Source organism: Hylobates moloch, unplaced genomic scaffold (genome assembly GCF_009828535.3).
Source record: "Hylobates moloch isolate HMO894 unplaced genomic scaffold, HMol_V3 SCAFFOLD_1, whole genome shotgun sequence".
Lineage (NCBI taxonomy): Eukaryota > Metazoa > Chordata > Mammalia > Primates > Hylobatidae > Hylobates > Hylobates moloch.
In genome coordinates this window covers 78062170-78089211 of record NW_026652276.1, presented here as the reverse complement: position 1 = coordinate 78089211, position 27042 = coordinate 78062170, and the positions used below count along the sequence as shown (strand labels likewise).

Genomic DNA, 27042 nt, shown 5'->3' with positions numbered 1-27042 from the left:
ATATCTGTATTTTACAAAGAATTTTGATTTTTCTAAAGACATAATATTTACACACATCACAGAACAAAATTGCAAGTTTCCTTTTAAGACACACATTTTTAAATATGTAACATCCTTTGACAATTGGCTAAAACTGGGAAGAAGAATATTGTTAAAGAGCTTTATTGATTTAGGACATTCTTTACCTGGGTACATTTTTTTTTTTTTTAGTTTTACCTCCAGCAAAAAATATTAATAATAATTCAAAGCATAACTTCTCAAAATCTGGGCATGTATAAAAAAGGACTTAAAAGTTTTCCTTCATTATGCTATTATTTATATATGTTAATAAAAATATATTTTACCTGCAAAATCTGTGTGGGGGATATTTCACCATTGGTTTCAGTTGCAAAAGATACCATATGCTCTGGAAAAAAATACTGTCAAAAAGACACAGTTAAATTATCACAAAATTCATGCTAGAAAAGATTCAATTATGACCAATATAGTAAAAGCAAAAGTTCTTTAAACTGGTGTGACTAAAATTCACCTAAAGTGCTTTTGAAAATGCCCCTCCTTAGACTCTACTCATAGGTACCTTAATGAGAATGTCTGGAGTTGGGCGCAAAGATTAGCAAATGCCCCCAGATAATGCTGATGTGGATGGATTCAAGTATCTGGAGTTATAAAACACTGCCCTGAAGTTGACAATGTGCTTACTCCCATATCTTATTCCTGAGTCCTGAAACCAGCCTATGAGGTCAAAAGGACTATCCATTCCATTTTACAACGAAAAGGCTCATAGAAGTACAGAGTTTAGGGTATGCCCAAGGTCATAGCCCACAATACAGTGGAGGTCAGGACTTAAACTGGGCTGGGGAGCTAAAAGTCCAGTTCTTTCTACCTACCATTTTTCCAAACCTTTTAATCATAAAATTCACCCAGCGCAGCTGTTTAAAATAGGAATTCCCAGGCCTCATTCCTGGAGTTTCTGATTCAGTAGGTCCGGGCAAGTCCTGGGTTCTGTGTTTTGAATAAGCGCTCTCCCCTCAGTAAATTTTATGATTAGACAAGTTTGGGAAAATATATTCTACTATATTTCCTCTAGGACAGGGTTTTTCAACAGCAGTTCTACTAACATTTTGGTCTAATAATTCTGTGTTGAGGGGGGCACTCCTGAATATTACAGATGTTTAGAGCATTCCTATCCTCTGCTCAGTAGCAGCCCTGCTCCCCACCGCCAGTTGTGACAACCAAAAATGTGTCCAGACATTGTCAAATCAACCCCCAGTTAAGAACCACTGCAATAGGTCTACAAAACAAATGTCCAGCCTTGTTTAAATAAAAAAATAAAAATAAAAAACAAGCATTGAACAATGTTTCTTTAAATATATCTTTTTAAATTCTTGTCTTTAATAAAGACTTACAAGAAAAACACTTTCTCTTCACATTTGAATTTATTTAATTTTTATTATGACTAATTTTCTTTGCCAAAGATCATCCCATTATGTTTCTATTAATAGGTTAAGATAAAAGAGAACGTGAGAGGTCTTTCAGGGTTTGAAAATATTCTATTATGGTGTGTATCATATATTTTTCATAAAGAATCATTTCAATCCAATTATCACCCAAAACTTAGTGTAAAAATATGCTTCAGCTGCAGAGACAAAAACAATTTAAAATAATGAGCCCAGAGGCTATTCTGACTTTTCTAGATCCCTAGTCTTCATTAGAATGTGACATACATTTATTTTCTTTTAAAGAGAACTACAATGAAAGTAGTGTTTACTAGATAATGCACTGGTCTTTATCTCATTTCTACTTAGTTCAAAAATTACTGCACTGAAAACAAAATAATTTGGAACAGCAAGATCCATGTCAATCTTAATTTCTGGCTAAGTTATAATACTCTCAACAATCATTAGTCTGCTTTTACTTTAGAAAGCTATTTAAATTTCCTAAATTCTGTAGAAAGTGTTAAGATATAATATTTTGCTTAACACTTGTTCTTAATCTGTTTGAGAACCTATAAAAATTCATTTCCCACATCAAATGTATAATTGTTTCCTTTTCACAAAAGGCAAAACTAGGTTTTCTAATACTTTTAAATTAAGTAAACCAAATTCATCTCAATTCAGACTTTACCAATATGGCTTTAAAAAGTTTTACACCTGTGTATCTGAACTTCTGTGTATAATGTTCACTAATCATTGTTAGCATAAGAAATATGGGTACAATTTTAAAGGACCAGAGTCTTCATCTACAATTCACCAAATAGGACTGTATTTTATTTATAGTGACTATCTTCTTGGCATAAAATTTAATTTATGGGTTCATTTATTTTCCGTAACTATTAATGGGGATTTCACTTACCATTGGGTTTTTAAAGAACTCATATTTGGCATAATTTTTTCTAAAGTATAGTTTGTTTTCTTCTTCTATCCCCCAGTTGGATAGCACTTCAATCACCAGTTCGTGGTCTTCTATTGTTCTTTCTGTAAAGAATGTTTCAATGAGTATGTTGACAGATAGACAAATATATATATATATATATATATATATATACACACTATATTGGAGCTATTTTTTTCTCTGACATTACGCATCTTTGTTAAACACAGCAGATTTCAGCTTAATTATGAAATAGCCAGATTGATAAAATTTGTCATCAATTTTCGATTACTAATGTTCATTTTTATACCAAAGCAGACTGTTGTCTAAAAAGAAAAAAATGTATAAAATATCATAATGTACTTTTTGCTATCTCAGTTTCCTTTTATTACTGTGTAAATAATATAAGTTTGATAACAAATCTGCATTAAGTATATTGGAGCTATTTTTTTCTCTGACTCATCATGGTGACAAAATTAAAATATTTATTTCAAGGTTGAACAATTCACCTCATTAAGAGATGAAGAATTTTGACAGGTTCATGTGCATTTAAGACTGTCCAGACTAATCTGGATAGCTGAGAAAAATTAAAATAAATGCTTTAAAAGGAAAATTTTAATACAAGAGGATACAGGTTTTTTTAAACAGCCCAATTCCTTGGGGCACTTTATACTTTCAAAGCTAATACTAAGGAAAATATATTTTGTATTAACAATGAAGATAATTAAGTGGGTGGGAAGGCACTTGGCAGAAAAGGCACTTAAATGAAGTAAGCAAAGGCAGTTTTAAAGAGGTGCAAAATTCCTATTTTTATAAGAAACTGTGAGGATGTTGACAGTAGTATTATTCATAATAGCCCCAAACTTGAAACTACCCAAATGCCCACTGATAGGAGAATGAATAAGTAAATTTCGTAAAAGCACACAGTAAAAATATACTACAACAACCCACAACAGTATGGATAAATATTGCATTTCATGAACACAATATTTAATTAAAGAATCCAGACACAGATAGTACATACTACATGATTCTTCTTACATAAGCTTCAAAACAGCAAAATTAATCTACAGTGCTAGAAAGGGTTTTGGAGATATTAAGTAAGTGGGGGCATGAAGGGAATCACTGGGGTGAGTACAATACTGTTTCTTGATCTTGGGGTTGGTTACTCTAGTATATGCAATATCTGAGAGTTCATTGAGTTGTGCACACTTGGTTTGTACACTTTTCTTAATGTATGCCGTACTTCAATAAAAGGTGGAGAAAAGAAAAGAAACTGGAAATTACCAATGCAAAACAGGAAATGGAGAACAACCAAATAAGGAATATGGAAATTCTCTGCTGTTTTACTGTTTCTAGGATGTTTTTAAAAAGCATTTATGTCTCAGAAATTCAACATTCAGTAGTGATTTGTGACCTACAACACCCAAACTCTTGAAAGTAATATCATTCTTAAATAGACATTTATTCATCCAAAAAAGAAGTTCAGGTAAGAGTGTTCAATGAATATAGATGAGTTTGAGCTAAGTATGTATCAACACTTGGGGTTCTATTCCTAACTCTGATTGTTCCTTTTCTATCCCATTGACTGGCTCCACTAGCTCCTTCTCCTCCTACATCTCAGACCCTGGTTCAACTCTTTTCTTTCTCCCCCTATAAATTAATCCATCCTCACCTCTTCAACCATCTCATTTGTCAGGTTTTCTGAGGTGAAATCTCTGGCTATAATTGTTCTCACCCACGCTCTCGTCCTAACTACTATGCTGTCCACCACCTCAAACACAGTGTGTCTAAAACCAAAGTCAAAATATTACACATAAAATTACCATAGGATCAGCAATTCCACTTCTGGCTGTTTACTCAAAAGAAGTGAAAGCAGGGACTCGAACAGAAATTTGTGTAGCAATGTTCATAGCAGCAACATTTGCAATAGCCAAAAGGTGAAAACCTAATGTCCACGTCCATGAACAATGAATAGATAACAAATGTGGTATATGCAGTACCTACAATGGAATATTCAGCTTTAAAAAGGAATGTAATTCTGATGCATGCTACAACATAGATGAATCTTGAAGCTATTATGCTAAGTGAAATAAGACAAATACAAAAGAACAAATGCTGTATGATTCCACTTATACAAGGTACCTAGAATAGTCAAATTCATAGACAGAAAGTAGAATGGTGGTTGCCAGGGGCAGGAGGGAGTAGGGAATAAGGAGTTATCATTTAATTGATGCAGAGTTTCAGTATGAGAAGATTAAAATATTTTAGAGATTGATGGCCAGTCGTGATGGTTGCACAACAATGTGAATTCATATAATGCCACTGAACTGTACATATACAAAATTTTAAATGGTACCAAAAAACTTTTTAAACTTAAAAACGAAACAAAGTCATCTACGTTTTTCCCTTTCAAATGACTTTTTCTTCTAAATTATCCTATCTCCATTACTGTCATTTTTACCACATTCTCTCCAAAAAAGTAGAACTACAACTCACCTTTGCAACTTTCTCTACCTCCACTCCAATATCTTCTACTCCTGAAATTCTCAGATAGCAGGGATTCTTCCTCTGAGTGTCTCTCACACAACAAACAACCCCCACACGAGGTCCCACTGTCACCATTTCAATTTAGACCTTTGCCTTTTCTTGTTCAGCCTAACTAATCTTCAAGCCTCTACTTTCTCATTCTTCTAATCCAACATGGACACTGATAGCATAGCAAACCTCCTAAAACATGTGTATGAATGTGAACCCTGCCCAAAAAGCTTGTCTGCTTCTGCTTGTTATAGATAAATCCATATAGTCTGGCAGTTAGTTATAACTTAGTCATTTGTTCATCCATTCAACAAATATTTGTTGAAGGTTCACAGTATGTCAAAAACTCATCTTAGGGCTAAAAATTTTGTAGTGGAGAAGACAGTAACAAAATAACTGCCCTCATGAAGCTTTCATTCTAATGGGAATATATGGATAATAAATAAAATGTGAATCATAAAAAGTAGTGGTCTTAGTCTTTTGTTGCTATCAAGAAATACCTGAGGTTGGGTAATTTATATAGAAAGGGGGTTTATTTGGCTCATGGCTATACAGGAAGCATGGTAGCAGCACCTGCTTCTGGTGAGGTCTCAGGAATCTTACAATCATGCAGGAAGGTGAAGGGGGAGCAGGCGTGTCACATGGCAAGAGACAGCAATAGACATGCCAGGCTCTTTTGAACAACCAGCTTTTGTGTGAACGAATAGAGTGAGAATTCACTCATTATCACAAGGATGGCACCAAGTCACTCATGAGAGACCTGCCCTCATGACCCAAACACCTCCCACTAGGCCCACCTCCAACACTGGGGATCACATTTCAACATGAAATTTGGAGGGGCAAATATTTAAACCATAATAGTGGTGATAAACCTTATGGGGAAAAATAGAGCAGGGAAGAGAGAGAAAGTGCTGAGGACATAGGGGATAGGAATCCATTTCCATCAGCTTGTCAAGAAGGCCTCATTGAGAAGGCAATGTTTAAACAGAGACCTAAAGGAGAAGAGGACAGAAGCCAAGCAGATAGAGAGGAGGAGCAAGAAAAAAAGCCCTTGAGGTGAGAGAAAGGCTGGTATGTTTGAAATACAGCCAGGAGATTAGTGTGGCTAATGCTGAATGAGGAAAAGGGGTTACCCCAGGAGAAGAAGTTAAGTAAATAATGGTGATGAGATAGTGGGTTGTAGAAAGCCCTGCAGTCTATAGTAAGGAATAGGCTTTTCCTCTGTGTTAGACAGGATGTCATTTTGAACACAAGAATAACATGAACTAACAAGTTTCAATCGGATCACACTGTGGAGCAGAAAACTGATTTTAAAAGGCTGAAAACACAAAGACCATTTGGTAGGCTATTGGAACTAACCCCAGGAGAGATGATACAGCTCAGATTAGCATGGTAGCAGTTGATGTGGTTAAAAAAAAATACACAGAATCTTGATCTATTTTGAAGGTAGGGCCAACAGAATTCGCTGACAAATTGGATATGGAGTGAAAAAGAAAGTACTTGAGGAAGACATCAAGGTTCTCAGCCTTAGCAATTGGAAGGACTATGTTACCAGTAATAAGCTAGAAAAACTGCCAAGACAAACTGGAGGGACATCCAGTGATCACTGAGCTACCAAGTGGGAAGTTGCATCCTGAAAAATCTGTCCTTACTTCTGTTTACTTTTCACACAAACTCAGCTGGCATTTTCAAGATTATGAAACACAGGTACACATTATTAAATGCACTATGTGCTAAGCACGGTATCTGTATTCTTTGCAGCTGCAGTGGGAGACAATATCAAGATATCAATGAAGATGCTTGTTTGTTTGCTTTGCCAACCTGTGTTTCCTTGGACCCATTACCTTTCTCTACCTCTAAGAAAACAGTATGAATTCTGCCCTCATACTACACTATAAAGAAAGGAAAAAATAGCAAAGAGGCATTTTGTTGTTTTTTTGAGTGTCACAGTAGACTTTATCAATTTTTGACAAATATAATTGGTTAGGAAGAAGCATGCCTAGCCAATCCTCCATTGTCACTTGTGGGGACCCATCCTCTGCCCTCTGAGAAAGGAGGCAGAGTTAAAGGGTTATTGAAGGAAACTGGTGGAGTGGAGACTGTGAGGGAGCTAGATAGTAACTGGATGGTGTAAGTCCCAAGTGACCCCATATCCTGCCTCCTTCCTGAACAGAACCCTCTAAGAGTTGTAAGACTCCAGATAGGTTTAACAGTGGTATGTGGCTCAAATCAGAGTATAGACTTTCCTAAGTCTATACTCTGGCTTTAAATAGAAGCCCTTCACCAAAGAAGACAGAGAAGCAATAGCTAAGTACAATGTCAAGTCCACAGCATCCCAGTACAGGGCAAGAGTATTGCAGTGCCAAGTTCCTGAGAAGAAATATGGAAGGACTAAAGGAAGACCACGAACCTAAGGGTCATCATGACATAAGCAATAAGCTTAAAAAGCAGGAGTTTCTACAACATGAAGACAACAGTTGGATAAATGTTAGACAGATATCCCTCTGGGGATTTAAATTTCCCAACAGAGTGCTGGAGGAGTGAAGGTAGGTCTAAACCTTCAACTGAACACATTTTAAATGTGTATGGAACTCATTGATAAAAACTGCATTGATTATTTTCCCCAACAAGACTAAGAATAATCCAGAGAACAAACAGATAATAGAAGAATAAACTGTTCTTAAGCCAGGTTACTCAGTATCAGAAACTAATTCAAAATACAGTAATAAAGGAAGTTACATTTCTGCATGTCTGAGTCTGAGAACTGTTTCATTGCTGTATTTAATTCTTACAAAACCTGTGGTAAGCTAAATAATGGCCCTAAAGATATCAGGTCCTCATCTCTAGAACCTGTAAATGTTGCCTTATATGGTAAAGCCTTTGCAGATGTCATTGAATTAAGGATATTGAAACAGGGGAAATATCCTGGATTAAGGTAGGCCCTAAATCCAATCACATATATCCTTTTAAGAGAGAGGCAGGCAATCTAACACAGACAGAAGAGGAAAAGCAATGTGATCAGGGAAGGAGAGGTTCAAGTGAAATCACAAGCCAAGGAATGCTAGTAGCCAAGAGAAGCTGTAACGGGCAAGGGATAGAATCTCCCTAAGGTTCTTGGAAAGAATGTGACCCTCTAGAACTGTGAAAGAATACATTTTTCTATTTTTTAAGCCACCAAATTTGTAATTTGTTACAGAAGCCTTAGGAAATCAATATGATACTGTAATAAGCAAGTTATAGTTCCATTTTACAGATAGAAACAGAGGTTCAGAATAGCCATGTATATGGACCCACCCTCTGCCCTCTGGGAAACGAGGCAGAGTTAAAGAGTTATTGAAGGAAACTGGTGGAGTGGAGACTGTGAGGGAGCTAGATGGTAACTGGATGGTGTAGGTCCCAAGTGCCCCCACTTGTAGGTCCCAAGTACCCAGGTTGAATGACAACCACATGCCTGAGCCCAAGTTGATGTTCTTTTCCCTGCACACATTGCTTCAACTTCATGGAAGTTCTCACCCAAGGGACATTCCCTACCACCTCTGCTGGATCTATTTACATCCTGCACATTCTGTCTATAACAACTAAAATTGCTCTTTCATGATCCTGCCGTTCTCTACCTTAGTTGCTTCCAATTCTTTTATTTTGAAAGGTATTCAGTAAATATTTGCTAATTAACTGAAAGTAAATCACATTTTAAGTGTAAGGGACAAAACAGTAATGGGCAAGGTTTCAAATTACATCAGTCTTCACTTTCCATTAAAGTACAAATCATTTGAATTTAGACTGCATCAAAAAAGAAAATAAAACAAAAAAGATTGAAAAATCAAACTACATTTGAGCAGCTGTGACAAATGTGTAACTAAAGAACTAAGCAGGTTCAGTGGCTCATGCCCGTAATCCCAGCTATTCAGGAGGCTGAATATAAAAAAGAACTAATATAACATGTATGTTTACCAAGAAGTGGAATCTAGTCGGGGTTTTGTTGACTACATGCAAATAAAAACCAGAATACCAATCTTGAAAAAATAAAATAAAAGATAAAAGATTTGCAAAAAATGTCACAGAACTATAAAACCGAGTATTTACATAATGCAATTACTGGCACTAGGAAAATAATCTGGTAATCTTGAGAAAAATATGTCTTTTAAAAAGCCATCAAGAAATAGAGAGTATGTGAGAAAACCAAAGACATACATTCCATTCCTTCAAAAAAGATTTCTAGTACTATTCTATCAAAAATTCAGATAACATATTAAGGAAGCTAATAAAAGTCAAGAGGATTGAAAGCAGCTATAGTTTTTTACCTTATATACTAGCCTGGTAATGAATATATAATTTTCTTATTATAGAATCTGATTTTTAGAAATTATATTACATATTCTTTTTAAATTTATATATCACCATCCCAATTTGGATGCATTGTACCTTCCCCCAACCAATCTCATTATGTTAAAGGATTAATGTTACAATAATCCAAATAACCCCGGAAGGCATAATTGAATATCAGTTAATCACATCTCACATAAAATTAGCATTTCTTTTTTCAATGCAGATATCTGACTAAATACAGGCCCTAATAGACAGAAAATTCGACAGGAAGATACAAGATGACTAGATGGATTACTTTGAGAAGAAAATAAAAACGCTGCAAAAGGAGGTGAAATGTTGCTGAAGACCGACTTTCTCTTGCCTTGGTCTCGCCAAAACACATCATTACCAAGACCTAAGAAAAGGGAAAACAAAACAAAACACTAAACCAAAAGGCCTTTAATAAACTTTCTTGGACCTTTCTCCTACCAGGCAAATTTTAACCAAGTAAGTAATGCTACTAAGTTATTTATCATTTATTTCAAATATCAAAAGGAACAATATTAATTCTACAATGAGGGGCTCCTTGATGCAATGTTCAAAACCCAGAATGAACTCAGGTACTTTTTGAATTACCATTTGAGAAGTGACCACAGGTAGGAATCACATGAATTCAAAATTATTATTTTAAAGACTTTATTTTTAAAACTTTATAAAATCCATCCAAAATACTATAATAAAACATGTTATTAAAACTTCACAGTACAAGTCTATTTAAAATAAAACTTTCTGACGTTATTTTTTGGGCATTGGAAAGTAAATTACAATTGTCAACTACCACTCATATGTAGGCAGAAAAATAGGAGGGAAGCCCTCTTAAATTACTTCAACATAGCAATCAAGAAGAAGGAAAAAGAAAGAAAAGCTTCAAAAGCATTTTAAAAGCTTTTTCAAAACAAAAACAAAAATTTCATATTGCCTTAAGTTGTATTTTTTGCTTCTAATAGGTCAGTGAGGTCTTATGGTAATAAAAAGAAATATTACCAAATAATGATAACTACATGTAATTCTGTTTTTGAATTTTCAGAAACTCTTTCTTTAAAAAAAGAAAAAAGAAGAAGAAAGCAAGAAGTTTCTTCTGAAACTGTTGATTTAGCATCAAAGTCTTTTTAAAAACCTCAATCCTCCAAGAATCGAAAGTGCTCACCTGTGACCTTCTGCCTGGATTTCTTTGCTGGATCTACTGCCAAGTACAGCGCGGAGCTCAAATAGAAACCTGAGTCCCTACTCTTCTCTCACTCGATAAGAGAAGAAACAAAAGTGGCTTTTACCTCTAATTTGCTCAGAAAACAATTTTTTGAATACCTTTTTTACAGGAAACTCCAGGAGACAAATGGTCCTTGTACTTCTCTATGCTGGGTAGAAACTACATACATTTTGTCAGTCTTATTTTCAGATAAAAATGAACAGCCTCTGGCCAAGCAAAACAAAAACTGGAGAAGCAAAGAATAAAACGCAGCTCAATTTCTAAAAGGTTCCTTAACCTAAGAATACTACTTAATACCAGCAGGATCCCCCAGAAAATTGCCATCAGACACATTCAACTCCCCAAGTGCAATAATAGGAAAATTGTGACACTTCAGCTTGATAGCTATAAAGGCCCTGCAGTTCATTCTTCTGCGAGGGGAAATAGTCTCCAATTAACTCTGACCCAACCATTGCAACTTATATTCAGAGGCAGCCTTATTTTTCCACAAAATGCCTGCATATATATGATCTCGAGTTGACTGGGGAAATATCTGAAGAGCTTACAGACAGCTTCCATTAATTCGAAGGTTCCCACAGCATTCTTTAAGGACTCAGAGTAAATTCTATCTGAGCACGACATGTGATTTCTTTGGCTTCTTTTCCAAGTCTATTCCTTCTATGTACTTTGTAATCCATCATTTTAATTTTTTGATATAAATGCCTTAAAGTTTAGTATGACTTAGTTCAAAACACATTTATTTGTCTTAGACCCTGGGTTACAAAGATGCATGTGTACAGAGAGTCCCAGCTCCATGGAATTACTGTCTAATTTTAATAACATGATCACTGTTAAGATAGTTGTAGAAAACGTTACAGCAGCAAAGAAGATGTGTATTTTGTCCAACTTGGGGCTTCAGAAAGATGTCTGAGCTAAGGCTTTAAAAATCTCTTTAAAAGTTTTAAAAATTGTGTTTATTTCTTTTTTTCTGATTATTAAAATAATACATTCCATTAAAGGAAATTTTACAAATACAGATAACTTACAATCACAATACATCTTTAAACCTGTCAATCAGGAATAAGCACCTAACCTTTCAGCATATTCCTTTCTTGTCTTTTTCTCTTGCTCTATATGAGTGTATGTGTATATACTTTTTATAATATTAGAAAACATTATATGTTTATACACTGATTTTATTCAATTGTCACCACAACCTTACATTTACCCACATCAGTCTTCAAAGGAAGAATAAAAGCATGATCAAAAGCTGCATAACATTACATCCTATGGATGTACTGTAATTTATAACATTCTCCTTTTATACTGAGATTTTACTTGTCTAGTTAATTGATATTGTAAACAATCTACTTTGAACAACCTTATATGTAAATCTTGTCCACACTGCTTCTTTCTCACACTCACGTATATAGTATGTCCTGTGGAAGCATCACCTCCCAGGACACAATTCATCACTAACACTCTTCGTGCCTCCTGCAGTTCTCTGTTGTTTTCAGGATTTGCAATTTCCCAAGAAGTGTATGAGTATGGGTGGTGGCAGCAAGCATCCTGATCATCTCAAGGAACAGCCCTGGAGCAGCAGCAGCAGTTTGCGCCGAGCAGTCAGGCAAGTGTAAGAGGCAGGTGTGTCTCCCAGCCTGCTGTCAGATGGAAAGGGTGACTCTACTTCACAAGGCTGAGCATGGGATGCCTCCAACTGCTTTTCCCTCTCCACTCTCCCCGGACTGTGGCACTAGGTTACCTATCAGTCAGCTTGGACAGCTAAGAGTTTTCATCTTTATTGTCATAAGTATTTTTAAGAAAAGGCTGGGGTTTTACCTTCCTGCCATTTTTAACTAAAATAACTAAGCCCTGGAAGATGCCTAGCAGTTAGCCAAGTAAAGATGGACAGGAAATGGTTTCCTGTGACTCTTAACATCATAAACAAGAAAACAGTCGAAACTGTAGTATATGCAGGCATCTGCAGGCAGTTCTCTAACGTATAAACTAAAAGGAGGGAGGGGTGAGACATTAAGCCTGCAGCTATGAAGGGTAGACAGGTCATAAGATGCTACAAGCCCCACAGAGGACCTTGGATCCAAATGCAAAAAGAATCAGGTCTGTATTCAGATGGATAATGTTGGTACTACCAGAGGCAGGAGGACCAGTTGTGAGGCCAACATAATACCTGAAGGGAGAGATGCTAGGACCTGAATTCATGTAGCCGAGGCTATGAGAATATGTAGAAGGAAAAATCAGCTGAATCAGAAACAGATTTAGTTATAGGCACTTCCTATCTTTGCTAGTTAAATATTGCCCATTTCCGGTCTGTGCGTGCCACCAGGACACCATGTCTCCTGAAAGCCCACAGGGTCAGGGCACATGATTCTCTTTATGGAACGAAGCACAGTGCCACATGTCCCAAAGGCTTCACAATGATTTCTGCTGTGATGAGGGTGGTCACAACTCTGACGGCTGGTATGTTATAAACTGCACAGAAAGTCCAACTACATATCAGCTCCGGAACAGGAAAAACACTTGTACTTCCTTTGTTAAAAAAGAAAAAAGAGTGAAGGAGCAGCTTCCAAGCAGGAGGCTGTGAACCATTCCCTCACTGTCACTGTGCATCGCTTCTGTCTTAAGGCGATCACGTGGGCATAGATGCACACATTAAAATGGTTTCATTAAAAGCCTCCAGTCATTCATTTTGCTTATTAAAGCCACTCCACAATGATATTCACAATGGAAATCTCAGCTGTCCCTAGCAATGATACTAAAATACAATTAATTCCTCTTCCCGAGGAGTTTGTAGGTATGCGCTTGAGGTATTGTGTTAATTGCCACTGCTTCATACCATGGCTTCAATTAGGAATCAGAATGGGAGCAAGACAAACATGGATCCCATTAAGTTTCAGAGGACTTGAAGCTAAAGTTTTTCCCCCACCCTACTCTTACATTGATTATAACAGCACAGAGGATTCCATCTGGGGAACTATAGTGACATCCAGTGGCTGTGAAGCGAACTACACCAGTTGCAAAACCTGGTTTACTACCTCATGAAAGGAGAAATATTTGTTGATATGCTGACATTTTAAATTCAATGTCTATCAAAGTGTGTGTACAAGTAGAACCATATAATAATATGATCCAAAATCAGGACATTCAGAGATTCATAATAAAATCAAGGTATTTAGTTGTCTTCAATGATTGACTCTATTAAAATTCTCAGCAGCATATATTAATAATTACAGGTAGAGGATATGAAACATGGACATTGCATTCAAAGTTCCAAACATAATATTATTATACAATTTATGTTTTGTACAAATTCAAAAACAGGTAATTTTTAGCATGATTCTCTCACTCAGCCAAAATAAACATCTGCCTCTGCTATAAAGTGAACTGGGTTGGCTCAGTTCGATCTCAATAATTTCATTACTACCTGGGTTAGGAACGTTTATACGAAAGTTTTCTTGGTGGTTCACAATTTAAATTATAGCATTCCTGAGAGAGATGTAGAGTGAGACAGAGGCAAACCGACTGCAGAATCTCAGGAACATTTGCTTGAAATATTGTGGTGGGAAGAAACCAACTTGCTTCAGTGGAAAATGCAGATTACACAATCTGACAGAATCTAGATCTTTGTATTCCTGTATGTAAATGGATATTAAAATACATACTCTATGCACACTAGTAGTAGCTATCGCACATATGCATTTATACTAAAACTACTAATAATGGCCGGGCGTGGTGGCTCACGCCTTGTAATCCCAGCACTTTGGGAGGCCGAGGCAGATGGATCATTTAAGGTCAGGAGTTCAAGACCAGCCTAGCCAACATAGTGAAACCCCATCTCTACTAAAAATACAAAAATTAGCCAGGCGTGACGGTGCACGCCTGTAATCCCAGCTACTCAGGAGGCTGAGGCGCAAGAATCACTTGAAGCTGGGAGGCGGAGGCAGCAGTGAGCCAAGATCACACACTACACTTCACCCTGGGCGGCAGAGGGAGACTCCATCTTGGAAAGAAAAAAAAAAAATACTAATAAGATTGAAGTTCCTTTGCCACAGAAAACGTAACTCTGAAATTAGACTTCAGGTTCAGGAAAGTACCACATTTTGAATATCAAGTATTCCCCCTTCTGCTTTTAGTAGTTTGTGATATGTTTTAGATAGATGAGAATCAATGATAGTAGCATATGTATTAACAACTTGGAATGTCTCTGAAACTGGCCTAAGCTTATCTTGGTCACTAAAAGTGAGCTAAAGTGCAGAAAACCCTCAACTCTCATCTATCCTGTAAGTCAAAATATCCTTACCTATGAGACCTCAGGATCTCACAAACACTAAATCTCATAAACATGCAGACCACGTGTGAAGATGGTACAATGGGGGCATGTACAGCTAGTAGAAATGACAGATAGGTGGGGATCATTCCAGGGAGCCACAGGTAGTCTGATGGAAAAGCAAAATAAAAGGTCAAATCTTGCATTCTGGCCTCCCTAGTAGTATACTTTTAAAACTAAATCACATCATACTCTTCTCTGCCTCAAAGACCTCCCCTTGCTTTTTCTCTCACTCAATGTAAATGCCAGGCCCACTTCCTGGCCTATGAGACCCTACACGATCTGGACCTGGGGCAACTCTGTGATGTCTTCTCCCATTACCTTCCACCTTACTGACTCCACTCCAGGTGCAATGGCCCCTAGGCTGCTTCCTGAACACAAGCACACTGCCATGTCCGGGCCTTTCCACTTGCTGTTCCCTCTGTCCAGAACAATCTTCCATTTAATTGCACAGCCTACCTGCCGTGTGCTTCATTTCTCTACTCAAACATCACTCCGTCAGGGAGGCTTTCCCTGATGCCTCTTTAAAGTGCATCTCCCAGCCGTGTGTGGTGGCTCACACCTGTAATCCCAGCACTTTGGGAGGCCAAGGCGGGTGGATCACGAGGTCAGGAGTTCAAGACCAGCCTGGCCAAGATGGTGAAACTCTGTCTCTACTAAAAATACAAAAATTAGCTGAGTGTGGTGTCAGGCTCCTGTAATCCCAGCTACTTGGGAGGCTGAGGCAGGAGACTCACTTGAACCCGGGGGGTGGAGGTTGCAGTGAGCTGAGATTGCACCACTGCACTCCAGCCTGGGGAACAGAGTGAGACTTGGTCTCAAAATAAATAAATAAAAAATAAAGTGCATCTCCCTTCTGCTCTAGCACTCACTCTCCCTCTTTCCTCCTGCCTTCCTTCCCCAGAGCTTATCATCCCCTATGGGATAACAAATATTAGGCCTTGTTTCCTGTCTCTCTCCCTATGAAAATGCAAACTCACAAGGACAATACTTTTTGTCTGTTTTGCTCATACTGCATCCCCAGAATCTACAACAAAATATAGGCTTGGTACAAAATTGTCAATAAATATTTGCTAAACTGTTTGGGTAACACAGCCAGAGAAGGCAAGACGAGTTACTGATTTTTGTGGGATCTGTAAAATGACAAGTAAAAAACTACAAATACTCAAGATACATTTTAAGTGCACAAAAGAAAAGAAAAGGTAGTCTATAAGAGTTAATACATATAGCAACTATGTTAAAGTAGAGAAACTGATTAAAGAGTTTTAAAAAATGTTAACATCAGTTATCTCAGTGTTGAAATTATAAATAATTTTGTTTACTTCATGATTTTTTTGAGGTATTTACAATAAGATAGATTATTTTTGTATTTAAAATATTTTTAAAAATAATAGGCCAGCATGGTGGCTCTCGCCTGTAATCCCAGCACTTTGGGAGGCCAAGGTGGGGTGGTTCACCTTAGGTCAGGAGTTCGAGACCAGCCTGGCCAACATGGTGAAACCCTGACTCTAGTTTAAAAAACACAAAAATTAGCTGGGTGTGGTGGCGGGTGCCTGTAATCTCAGCTACTTGGGAGGCTGAGGCAGGAGAATCACTTGAACTTGGGAGGTGAAGGGTGCAGTGAGCCAAGATGGCGCCACTGCACTCCAGCCTGGGTGTCAAGAGTGAAACTCCATCTCAAAAAAAAAATAATAAATAATAATAATAATAACAGAGGCTGAGGCTGGAGGATTGTTTGAGTCCAGGAGTCTGAGGCTGCAGTGAGCCATGACTCCACCACTGCACTCCACCTCAGGCAAAAGAGATCCTGTCTCTAAAAAAAAAAAGTAAATAATTTAAATTTAAATAAATAGATACTATGCCCTTCCCTTTACAATTCTATTTATTGATTTTTTTTGTAATTTCAACTTCTATTTAAATTCAAGAAATACACATATACATACGCAAGTTTTTAACATGGGTATACTGTGTGATGCTGAGGTCTGGATACAATCGCACCCGTCACCCAGAAAGTGAGCACAGTACTCGACAGTTAGTTTTTCAACCCTTCCTCCCACCTCTTCCTCCTCTAGTAGTCCCCAGGGTCTATTGTTGCCATCTCTATGTCCATGAGTATCCAATGTTTAGCTCCCACTTAATACGGAACCCAAAAAGAGACCAAGTAGTCAAAGTAATCCTGAGCAAAGGAACAAAGCTGGAGGGGTCACATTACCCCACTTCAAACCATATTATAATTCTACAGTAATCAAAACAGCATTATACTTATACAAAAACAGACATATTGACCAATGGAACAGAACAGAGAACCCAGAAATAAAGCTATACTCCTACAGCCATCTGATCTTTGACAAAGTTGACAAAAATAATCAATGAGGAGGGGACTCCCTATTCAATAAATGGTATTGGGAAAACTGGCTAGCCAAATACAGAAGAATGGAAGTGGACTCCTACCTTGCACCACATACAAAAATTAACTCAAGACGGATTGAAGATTTAAAAGATTAAAACCTAGGAAACACCATTCTGGACATCAGCCTTGAGGAAGAATTTATGACTATGTCCTCAAAAGCAATTGCAACAAAAACAAAAATAGACAAGTGGAACCTAATTAAACTAAAGAGCTTCTGCACAGCAAAGGAAACTATCAACAGATTAAACAGACAACCTACAGGATGGGAGAAAATATTTGCAAACTATGCATCTGACAAAGGTCTAATATCTAGAATCTATAAGGAACCTAATTCAACAAACAAAAAACAACCCCATTATAAAGTGGTGAAGGACATGAATCAACACTTCTTGAAAGAGGACATACAAGTAGCCAACAAACATGAAAAATTCCTCCACATCACTAATCATCAGAGGAATGCAAATCAAAACCACAATGAGATACCATCTCCCACCAGTCAGAATGGCTATTATCAAAAAGTAAAAAAAAAAAAATAGCAGATATTGGCAAGGCTGCAGAGAAAAGGGAATGCTTATACACTGCTGGTGGAATGTAAATTAGTTCAGCCACTGTGGAAAGCAGTTTGGAGATTTCTCAAAAAATTTAAAAAAGAACTATCATCCAACCCAGCAATCCCATTACTGGGCATATATCCAAAATAAATAAAAAGACACCTGCACTCATATGTTCACTGCAGCACTATTCACAATAGCAAAGACACAGAATCACTAACAGTGGATTGGATAAAGAAAATGCAGTACATATAGGCCAGGCATGGTGGCTCACACCTGTAATCCCAGCACTTTGGGAGGTCAAGGCAGGTGGATCACCTGACCTCAGGAGTTGAAGACAAGCCTGGCCAACATGGTGAAACCCCATCTCCACTAAAAATAAAATTAAAAAAAAAATAGCTGGGTGTGGTGCCATGTGCCTGTAATCCCAGCTACTCTGAAGGCTGATGCACAAGAATAGCTTGAACCCGGGAGATGGAGGTTGCAGTGAGCTAAGATCGCGCCACTGCACTCCAGCCTGGGCGACAGAGCGAGACTCTGTTTCAGAAAAGAAAAAAAAAAAGTGGTACATATAAATCATGGAATACTATGAAGCCATAAAAAAAAAGAATGAAATCATGTTCTGAATAAAAAGAAATAAAGCCACTCTCCTACAGCCACCATGGATGCTGGACTCCCTATTCAATAAGGGACACAGGAACGGAAAACCAAATAGAATTTTATTTATTGAAAATTCATCATTTTGGACAAAAAGAGTGCAAGAATGTTTCTTAAACAATATGCAGAGCCGACTAGCTGATCACTAAAGTTCTGGAAAATAGTTCATTGTTTGGTTCTTTACATCAGTAGCACTCACAGAAGACTTGCAGTAAAGATGTCTGTGGTTTATTCTGTTAACAAAGAGCATCTGTAGCTGCATATCACATTTAAGGAGAAAAAAACCACTGTAGTTCTTTCCATTCATTTAAATATGCAAATTAAATTGAACATTTTACTTCCTACCACTATTAGACTGAATAGATATTGCAAGATTATAATAAACTATGCAAAAAGGCAGAACTAAAACAAAAAACATTTTAAAGACAAATCTGTTAATATTTTGTGCTGAGGAAGATGACAGTACCTCAATAGTGATTACTCTCCTGTTACGTCGGTAAAGGACTGGAAGCTATTAAATCTAATACACGTTAGTATTGGGGTAGAATTAATGTTTTTAATTGTTCTGTTTAAACATATAATCTGAATGAAAAACTAAAGGAAAAAAACACAAGAAGGCTCTGGAAATAAAATTCTTTCTCATGAGCTTTGATCTAATGCATGGTTGATGAAGTCATGAGAATATGCTTATATCTTTGATTTTATTTCAGCAGTTTCCAGAAAATACAGTAATAAAGAAATAAACTTCTATTACTACTTGATGCCTAAAAGTTTAAATTTAGTATGTGGATCAAATAAATTCCCAGTGCTCCAATTTAAGCTTTTGCATTAAAAGACCTGTGCATGGCCGGGCGCGGTGGCTCACGCTTGTAATCCCAGCATTTTGGGAGGCCGAGGCAGGCGGATCACGAGGTCAGGAGATCGAGACCACGGTGAAACCCCGTCTCTACTAAAAATACAAAAAAAAAAAAAAAAATTAACCAGGCGTGGTGGTGGGCGCCTGTAGTCCCAGCTACTCGGAGAGGCTGAGGCAGGAGAATGGCATGAACCCGGGAGGCGGAGCTTGCAGTGAGCCGAGATTGCGCCACTGCACTCCAGCCTGGGCGACAGAGCGAGACTCTGTCTCAAAAAAAAAAAAAAAAAAAAAAGACCTGTGCATTTTATTCCTTAATACAAATAATTTTCAGTGTTCTCAGGGAAAAATACTTCTTGATTTACAGAGCAGATTTTTATTACTGAATTGCAAAGTTATTTGTTAGAGATAAATGGTAGTGACTATAACAAAAAAAATTTAAGTCCCCCCGAAAGAAAAATTTAAGAATATAAAATACTGTAATAATATATTATGCTAATTAGCAGCTAAATGAAATAGCTTGGAATAGGGCAGATATCTATTGAGAATTAACACCATACTTCTAGGAGATTAATTATCATGTACAGAAGTTAAACTAGTTACAAGTGGCAATGAAGAAAATATATGTTGAGACTTTTCTGTCCTAGAAGATGAGACAACAAGTCATATTGGCCAGTATGACATACCTTTAGAAGCAAGCGTCCTTGGCAGGTTGATAACTATCTAGGCTGAGCTGTCAAAGTCAGTTGCACTATTGTAGCTCATCAGCTATCAGCTGAAGATACCATGGAACAATTCTAGCTTCCTCTCCACAGGCCTTACTCTGTCCCCTTCCTGAGGTTCTGACATGTCCTAGGACACCAGTTGTCAAATCAGAAGTACAAACATTTTCTAAATGGTTCAGGGAATGCATGTAGTGTTCAAAAAAACCACTTCCCAAATCTTTAAAAAATGAATCCTTTTAAGAACACACCTTTTCTACCAAAATCATTTTTAATTCCATTTCATAAGAGAAAGGATGTTCATTTGAACAGAACCTTACAATGGCACATTGCTCTGAGGCATAAACTCTTGAATGCATCAAACAAAGGGACGATTTTATATATTGGCAGCTATGCTAGAAAGTAAATGACTCCAATGACTATGTATAAAATTCTTCCACAAGTCTGAACAAATTGAAGCAACAAATGGAGCTGTCACTGATAAATTATTTAAAATGATTTTGATGATTTCTTACTAAAAGTTGTTAAACATATAATGCAACGAAGTTTGTGGCAGGCTGAACTATAGCCCCCAAAAGATAACCACATCTTAATTCCTAGAACCTGTGAATGTCACATGGAAAAAAAAATTTTGCAGACAGTATTAAATTAAGGATCTTGAAATGGAGATTATCCTGAATTATCTTGGTGGGCCCGAAATGTTACTGCTTTTATAAGAAAGAGGGAGACTTGACACAGACAGAAGAGCAGAAAGCAATATGACCACAGTGGCAGAGATTAGGTGATGCAGCCACAAGCCAACAAATGCTGGCAGCCACCAGAGCTGGAAGTGGCAAGAAATTAGAGCTTCCAGAGGACACACATCCCTGACAACACCTTGATTTCACTCCAGTGTTATGGATTTCAGTCTTCTGGCCTCCAAAAGTGTGAGAATAAATTTGTTGCTTTAAGCCGAGTTTGTGGTAATTTGGAACAGCAACCACAGGAAACTAATAAGGAGTGCAAAGAATCGAATGACATTGCCATAACAAACTCCTTCCTGTCTTATCTACTTATATGTAAACATGTTTCGAAAACAAATCTATAAAAATAAGAAATCGGGGACAAAATTGTTGCCAAATCCTGCCTCACTCTAGTAGAACAAATTCTTTAGAACATATTAAAAGAATTTTTTTAAACCCTTCACACTTCACAATAGAGATGCATTTCCAAATAAAACATTTTTAAGAGGCTACTCCTTGTGTTTATGTCTTTAAAATGTGAAGGACTTACTTATTTCTTCAAGAAAAATTTAGGGTCTACACTCCCATAAAGAGAACCACTGCTATGGATATTTGTACCTGTCTGTGCTACAACTGACTCAAAATGTGGTCCAAATGACAGCTTACTTTTTTTAATAAATCAAACACTTTGCATTGTGCTAATAAAATTATTATGAAATGTATTCCTCCATCAATTTGAGCTGTTTTAGTTCTAAAATTCCCATAGATCTTTAAATGAAGAGGGGTAGGTAAATTATAAAAATTTCTAGGCTTGTTTCCACTTTGTGCTACTTTCTTTCTCTCGTGACTACAAATAACAAAAAATAAAAAGAATGAAGAAATGATTATTCATAATTCTTTTCTATTTTTGTACCTCTGAAGAAAATCTTCACCATAGGATCTATACTAAAATAAACAGAAAAGCAGGACTTCCTGAAAAATAACGGCAAAGAAGCCACTGGCTTCACTCTCCCCAATAGAAAACCAAAACCAAATAAATAGCACTGAGATTTTCCCCAGAAGTATCCCAGAACTCAAATATGAAGATGAGGCAGTTCCACGGGCGACAGAAAAGGAAAGAAAAGCTCCAGATGGTAAGAGAATCAAACTTCCATATCCACCACGATGCCCCTCCCACAAGCTCGTGAAAAACTTTCCCCCAACTCACTGTGTTTACACCAGAAAAAGTGACATTAAGGTGGACAACCTCCTACCCCATCTTGGGTTCCCTGACAGGAGATCTGTCTCTGTCTTAATCATAGGAAGCATCGTGATTGCTTGATGAGAGAAATCATAGGAAGCATCCTGATTGCTTGATTGCCTGAGGACAGGCAGAGACATAAAAGGGGGCAGGACAACCATTCTCAGCCCCAGAAACTCTGCTCTGCAACCCAGCCAAAGGAGAAACCAAATCAGAGTGGCTGTTCAGCAGCACCACACGGTAGGAGGTTCATCCCACAGGTCCCCTGGCCATGGGTCCCTAGCCAGCTGTCCCGCACTGTTGGGATATCCCCTTTGGGAACCTCTCCCATTTGGAAAGTGCAGTGCTCTGACCTTTACTAGAGCCAAGGCGAACCTAGGTTTAAAGCACCACCTAGAGCCAAAAAGAAGGCAACGACCTATGGGCAAAAACCTCTAAGGAATATATCCGATAAAGAACAAAAGAAGCCAGGTAAAGAAGGCTCCAATAAATAACTAATCCTTCAGTGCCAAGATGTAGACACACATCCATTAAAAACAACAGTGAACAGGGAACCGCAATCTCTCTAAACAGACACAAGGAACCAGTAAGTGACCTCAGCAAGACAGCGATATGTGAGCTCTGACCAAGAATTTTAAATAGCACCTTTAAGGAAATTCAGTGACTGCCAGGATGAAATTGATAAAATCAATTCAGATATTTATAAGATAAATTTAGCAATGAGATTGAATTTTTTAAAAAATACAACAAATTGTGAACCTGAGAAATACATTCTCTGAACTGAAAAATTCATTAGAGGCTCTCAACAGCAGAATGGATCAAGCAGAAGAAAACATCAATGAGTTGGCTATCTGAAAATACATGATCAGAAGGAAAAAAAGAAAAAAGAATGAAAAGGAACTGAGATCACCTACAAGATATAGAAAATTATCTCAAAAGACCAAATCTAAGAATTATTGGTGTTCAAGAGGGAGCTGAACGAGCAATAGAAAAGCAATGATGTGAGACAATAACTCTGTATCCTTACCTACACCTATGTGAGGCAGGTGCTCAAAAAGGGTCCAGCTGTGGTCATCAATGTAATGATTCTTCAGGATCAACAGCTGACAAACATCTCGAGCCGTTATGTCACTGGGTACATCTAAAGCCCTGCTGGTTTCATCTTCACTGTATACTTTAATCACCTGTGTAGGTAGAAACAAGAAAAAGACCTAAAATATTCCTGTTTGTGTTTTTAATAAATTTTATTGTATATATTTAAAGTATACAACATGATGTTATGAGATATATATAAATAAATAGCAAAATGGTTATATAGTAAAACAAATTAACATGTCTATCACCTCACATAGCTACCCATTTTCTTGCAAGTGTGGCAAGGCAGCTAAAATCTACTCATTTCTCAAAATTCCAAATTCAATACACTGTTATGAATCATAGTTCTCATGTTGTGCATTAGAGCTCTAGATGTGTTCATCCCACACATCTGCCACTTTGTATCCTTGATCTACATCTCCTCATTTCCCTCCACCCCACCACTGCCCTTGGTAACCACTGTTTTGTTCTCTATCTCTGCATATTTGACTTATTTTTAGACTGCACATCTGAGATCATGCACTATTTTCCTTCTGTTAGAAAAGAAAGAAGGACTTATTTCACTAAGCACAATGTCCTCTGGGTTCATCCATGCTCTAGCAAATGGCAGCATATTATTTTTTAAGGCTGAATAGTATTTCATTGCGTGTATCTGTATGTGTGTGTGTGTGTGTAATGCAAATATACTATAAATTATGTATATATGCTCAAATATACACCCATCAATGGGACATGGTACTTAAGTTGTTTCCATATCTTAGCTATTGTAAATAATGCTGCAATGAACATGGGAGTGCAGGCATCTCTGTGACATGCTGACTTAAACTCCTTTAGGTATATTTCCAAGAGAGGGATTGCTGGGTCATATATGGCAGTTCTATTTTTAATTTCTTTACAAATATCCATACTGTTTTTCAGAATGACTGTATCAATCCACATTCTCACCAACAATGTACTAGCGTTCCCTTTTTCCTACACTTTCACTAATACTTGGTATCTCTTTTCTTTTTGATAACGGCCATCCTAATGGGTATGAGGTGATATCTCATAGTGGTTTTGATTTGCATTTACCTGATGACTGGTGATGTTGACCACCTTTTCATATACCTGTTAGCCATTTTTATGTCTTCTTTGGAAAAATATCTATTCAGGCCCTTTGCTCTTTTTTTTTTTTAGGAGTTTCATTCTTTCACTCACGTTGCACAGGCTGGAGTGCAATGGTGCGATTTCGGCTCACTGCAGCCTCCACCTCCCAGATTCAAATGATTCTCCTCTCTCAGCCTCCTGAGTAGCTGGGATTACAGGCATGCACCACCAAGCCCAGCTAATTTTGTATTTTTTTTTTAGTAGAGACGGGTTTTCACCATGTTGGTCAGGCTGGTCTCGAACTCCTGACCTCAGGTGATCTGCCTCAGCCTCCCAAAGTGCTAAGGTTACAGGTATGAGCCACTGCACCCAGTCCTTTGCTCATTTTTAATTGGGTTATTTGTTTTTCTGATATTGAGTTGTATGAGTTATTTATAAATTTTGGATATTAACCCTTATAATTACATATGGTTTGCAAATACTTTTTCCCTCTCCACAGGTAGCCTTTTTATTAAAATATTTTATTAAAATATCATTCTAGTAAGTCAGCAAACATTAGTCAGTTATAATTCCCTATACAGTGTCTTCTATATTTAATTTTCTTATACATTGAATGAATGTTACTTATCCAAGACTTGTTTATGTGTCAAAGTTACTTTGTCCAACAACTTTCATTCTCTTCAGTGTCTAAACTAAAGGTCATTCAATAACTATTTAGTATTACTTCCCCACCACTTTGGTCTATGAAAAAGCTATGTACCTCTTATCAGTATTATAGCTGGGCACAGTGGCTCACATCTGTAATCTCACCACTTTGGGAAGTTTAGGCAGGTGGATCACATGAGGTCAGGAGTTCAAGACCAGCCTGGGCAACATGACAAAACCCCATCTTCACTAAAAATATAAAAAATTAGCTGGGTGTGGTGGTACACACCTGTAATTCCAGCTAATTGGGAGGCTGAGGCACAAGAATCACTTGAACCTGGGAGGCGGAGGTTGCAGTGAGCCAGGATCGTGCCACTGCACTCCAGCCTAGGTGACACAGTGAGACTCCATCTAAAAGTAAAATAAAATGTCATATTCTATATTTAAATTCTGTAAACAACCCTAGTAACATGGGGGATTTATTGCAGATATACTCAAGTAGTACAAGGAGGGAATAGAATCAGACTTTATGAAAAGATTTCTCCATCTCAGGTATGAATATTTGAATAAAAACTGGCCAGATGTTCACCAAATCCTTTCTCTTTTCTCCCTTGCAATTAGTTGTGGCCAAAGAATTGAATTTTAGTCAATGGAATGTAAGCATATAGAATGTTACACTTCCTGGCCCGTGAAAACCTCCTATACATTGTCCTCCATTGCTTTTTGCCATTCTCCCACTGAACAGAATGACTACAAAGGCCTAGAGGAAAGGAAAGCCATAGGACAGAATGAGCCTTTGTTCCTAAATAACCAGATAGAAGATGCCTAACTATGAAAACCCATATAAGACTCTGACATGAGCAAGAAATAAACTTCTATTCTGTTAACTCACTGCGAATTAGGATTTATCTATTACAGCAGCTGTTATAAATTAAAATGATATATCAATTCTGTCCTATCTTTTAAAAATTATACTTAATGACAGTGCAATGAAATAGTTGCTCTCTCACAATGATATAAAGTGGTAAAACTATTTTGTACATCTATTGGAGAATATTTATCAAAAGTATTAAATGGTCTATTCCTTTGACCCAGCAATTTTTCTTAAGCAAACTATCTCAAATATCTGACCTAAATATGGAAAATGGCTTCAGACATTGACATGTCCAGCAAAGCATTATGTGTCATTCTATTGACCTAAATATCCAACAATAAAAAAATTGCAAACTACAGTATTTTCACAGAATGGAATATTATATGGGCCTTAAAAATGTTATTCAAGAAAATGGTATAAGAACACTTAAAAATTCTTCAGTGGTACAGTGCAAAATTACTTGGCTTTGTCTACCAGTTGCCTACTCCTCTTCTGATACATAGATAGATAATTTCCTTTTAGAGTACCACTCCCTCCCTCACCAGCAGATTCTGTGCTCTGGTAGCTCCACCTTCAACTCAGTGATAGTTTGCTGGAGCTGCTGGAACTGGCTTGCAAGAGCTGACTATTAAACATTCAGGAGCTCTAAAAGCCAGGCATCTTAAAATCAGCCATGATGGAAGTATTTATATGATAGAAACCAGTGTACTATATATACTGGTTTCTACATATAAGGTCTTTTTAAAATTTTTATTTTTAGAGCCAGTTTATCAGTGCACCATCACCTCAGCTCCAGGGTGGAAGATGTTTCCTATATTGACCAATCAGTACGCAGACAACAGCGATTATTTAACAGATGAGCATGTGACTTAATCAGAAGCAGTTAGAGCCAATTTAGATATATGTTCACATAACCTTGGAGTACACTTCCTTTTCTACTGGACCTAAGCCTGGAAAAATGTAGGCTGGAGCTGCTACTGTTACTACAAGAGCAACTGTGGGCAAATGGGGCCCACACAGAGTAAGTCATGAGCAATAGACTGAACGTTTGTACCCTCCAAAATTCACATGTTGAATCCCTAGTCCCAGATGATGGTATCTGGAAGTGGGGCCTTTGGGAGGTAATTACATTATGCAGGTGGGGCCCCTATAAATAGGATTAGTGTCCTATGGAATAGATCACTATGTGATCCAAACCAAACAAGACAAACACTTGCAACCATTCTTTCTTAGTTGCACGTGTGATTCCTTCTACCTGGAAGAAATTTCAGTGCTCCACTCACAAACAACATGCTTTCTCTGGCAAACTTCCACTTAAATTTGGCCCCAGTTCCAATCGCACTTGCTCCAGAAAGTCTTCCCTGACTGTCCAAGGGTTCATAA

General features: G+C 37.4%; 1 protein-coding gene across 2 annotated transcripts in view; it reads right to left on the bottom strand.

Annotated features, from left to right (window-relative positions):
- GRB14 (growth factor receptor bound protein 14) overlaps positions 1 to 27042 on the bottom strand; it is a 127522-nt gene that overhangs the window by 33047 nt on the left and 67433 nt on the right. For both annotated transcript variants that reach the window (XM_032755553.2, XM_032755554.2), the window contains 3 exons: positions 22987 to 23143; positions 2353 to 2474; positions 345 to 419 (listed from right to left, as the gene is read on the bottom strand). In XM_032755553.2, the coding sequence (XP_032611444.1) occupies positions 345 to 419; positions 2353 to 2474; positions 22987 to 23143 (354 nt within the window). The remainder of the gene's footprint in view (positions 1 to 344; positions 420 to 2352; positions 2475 to 22986; positions 23144 to 27042) is intronic.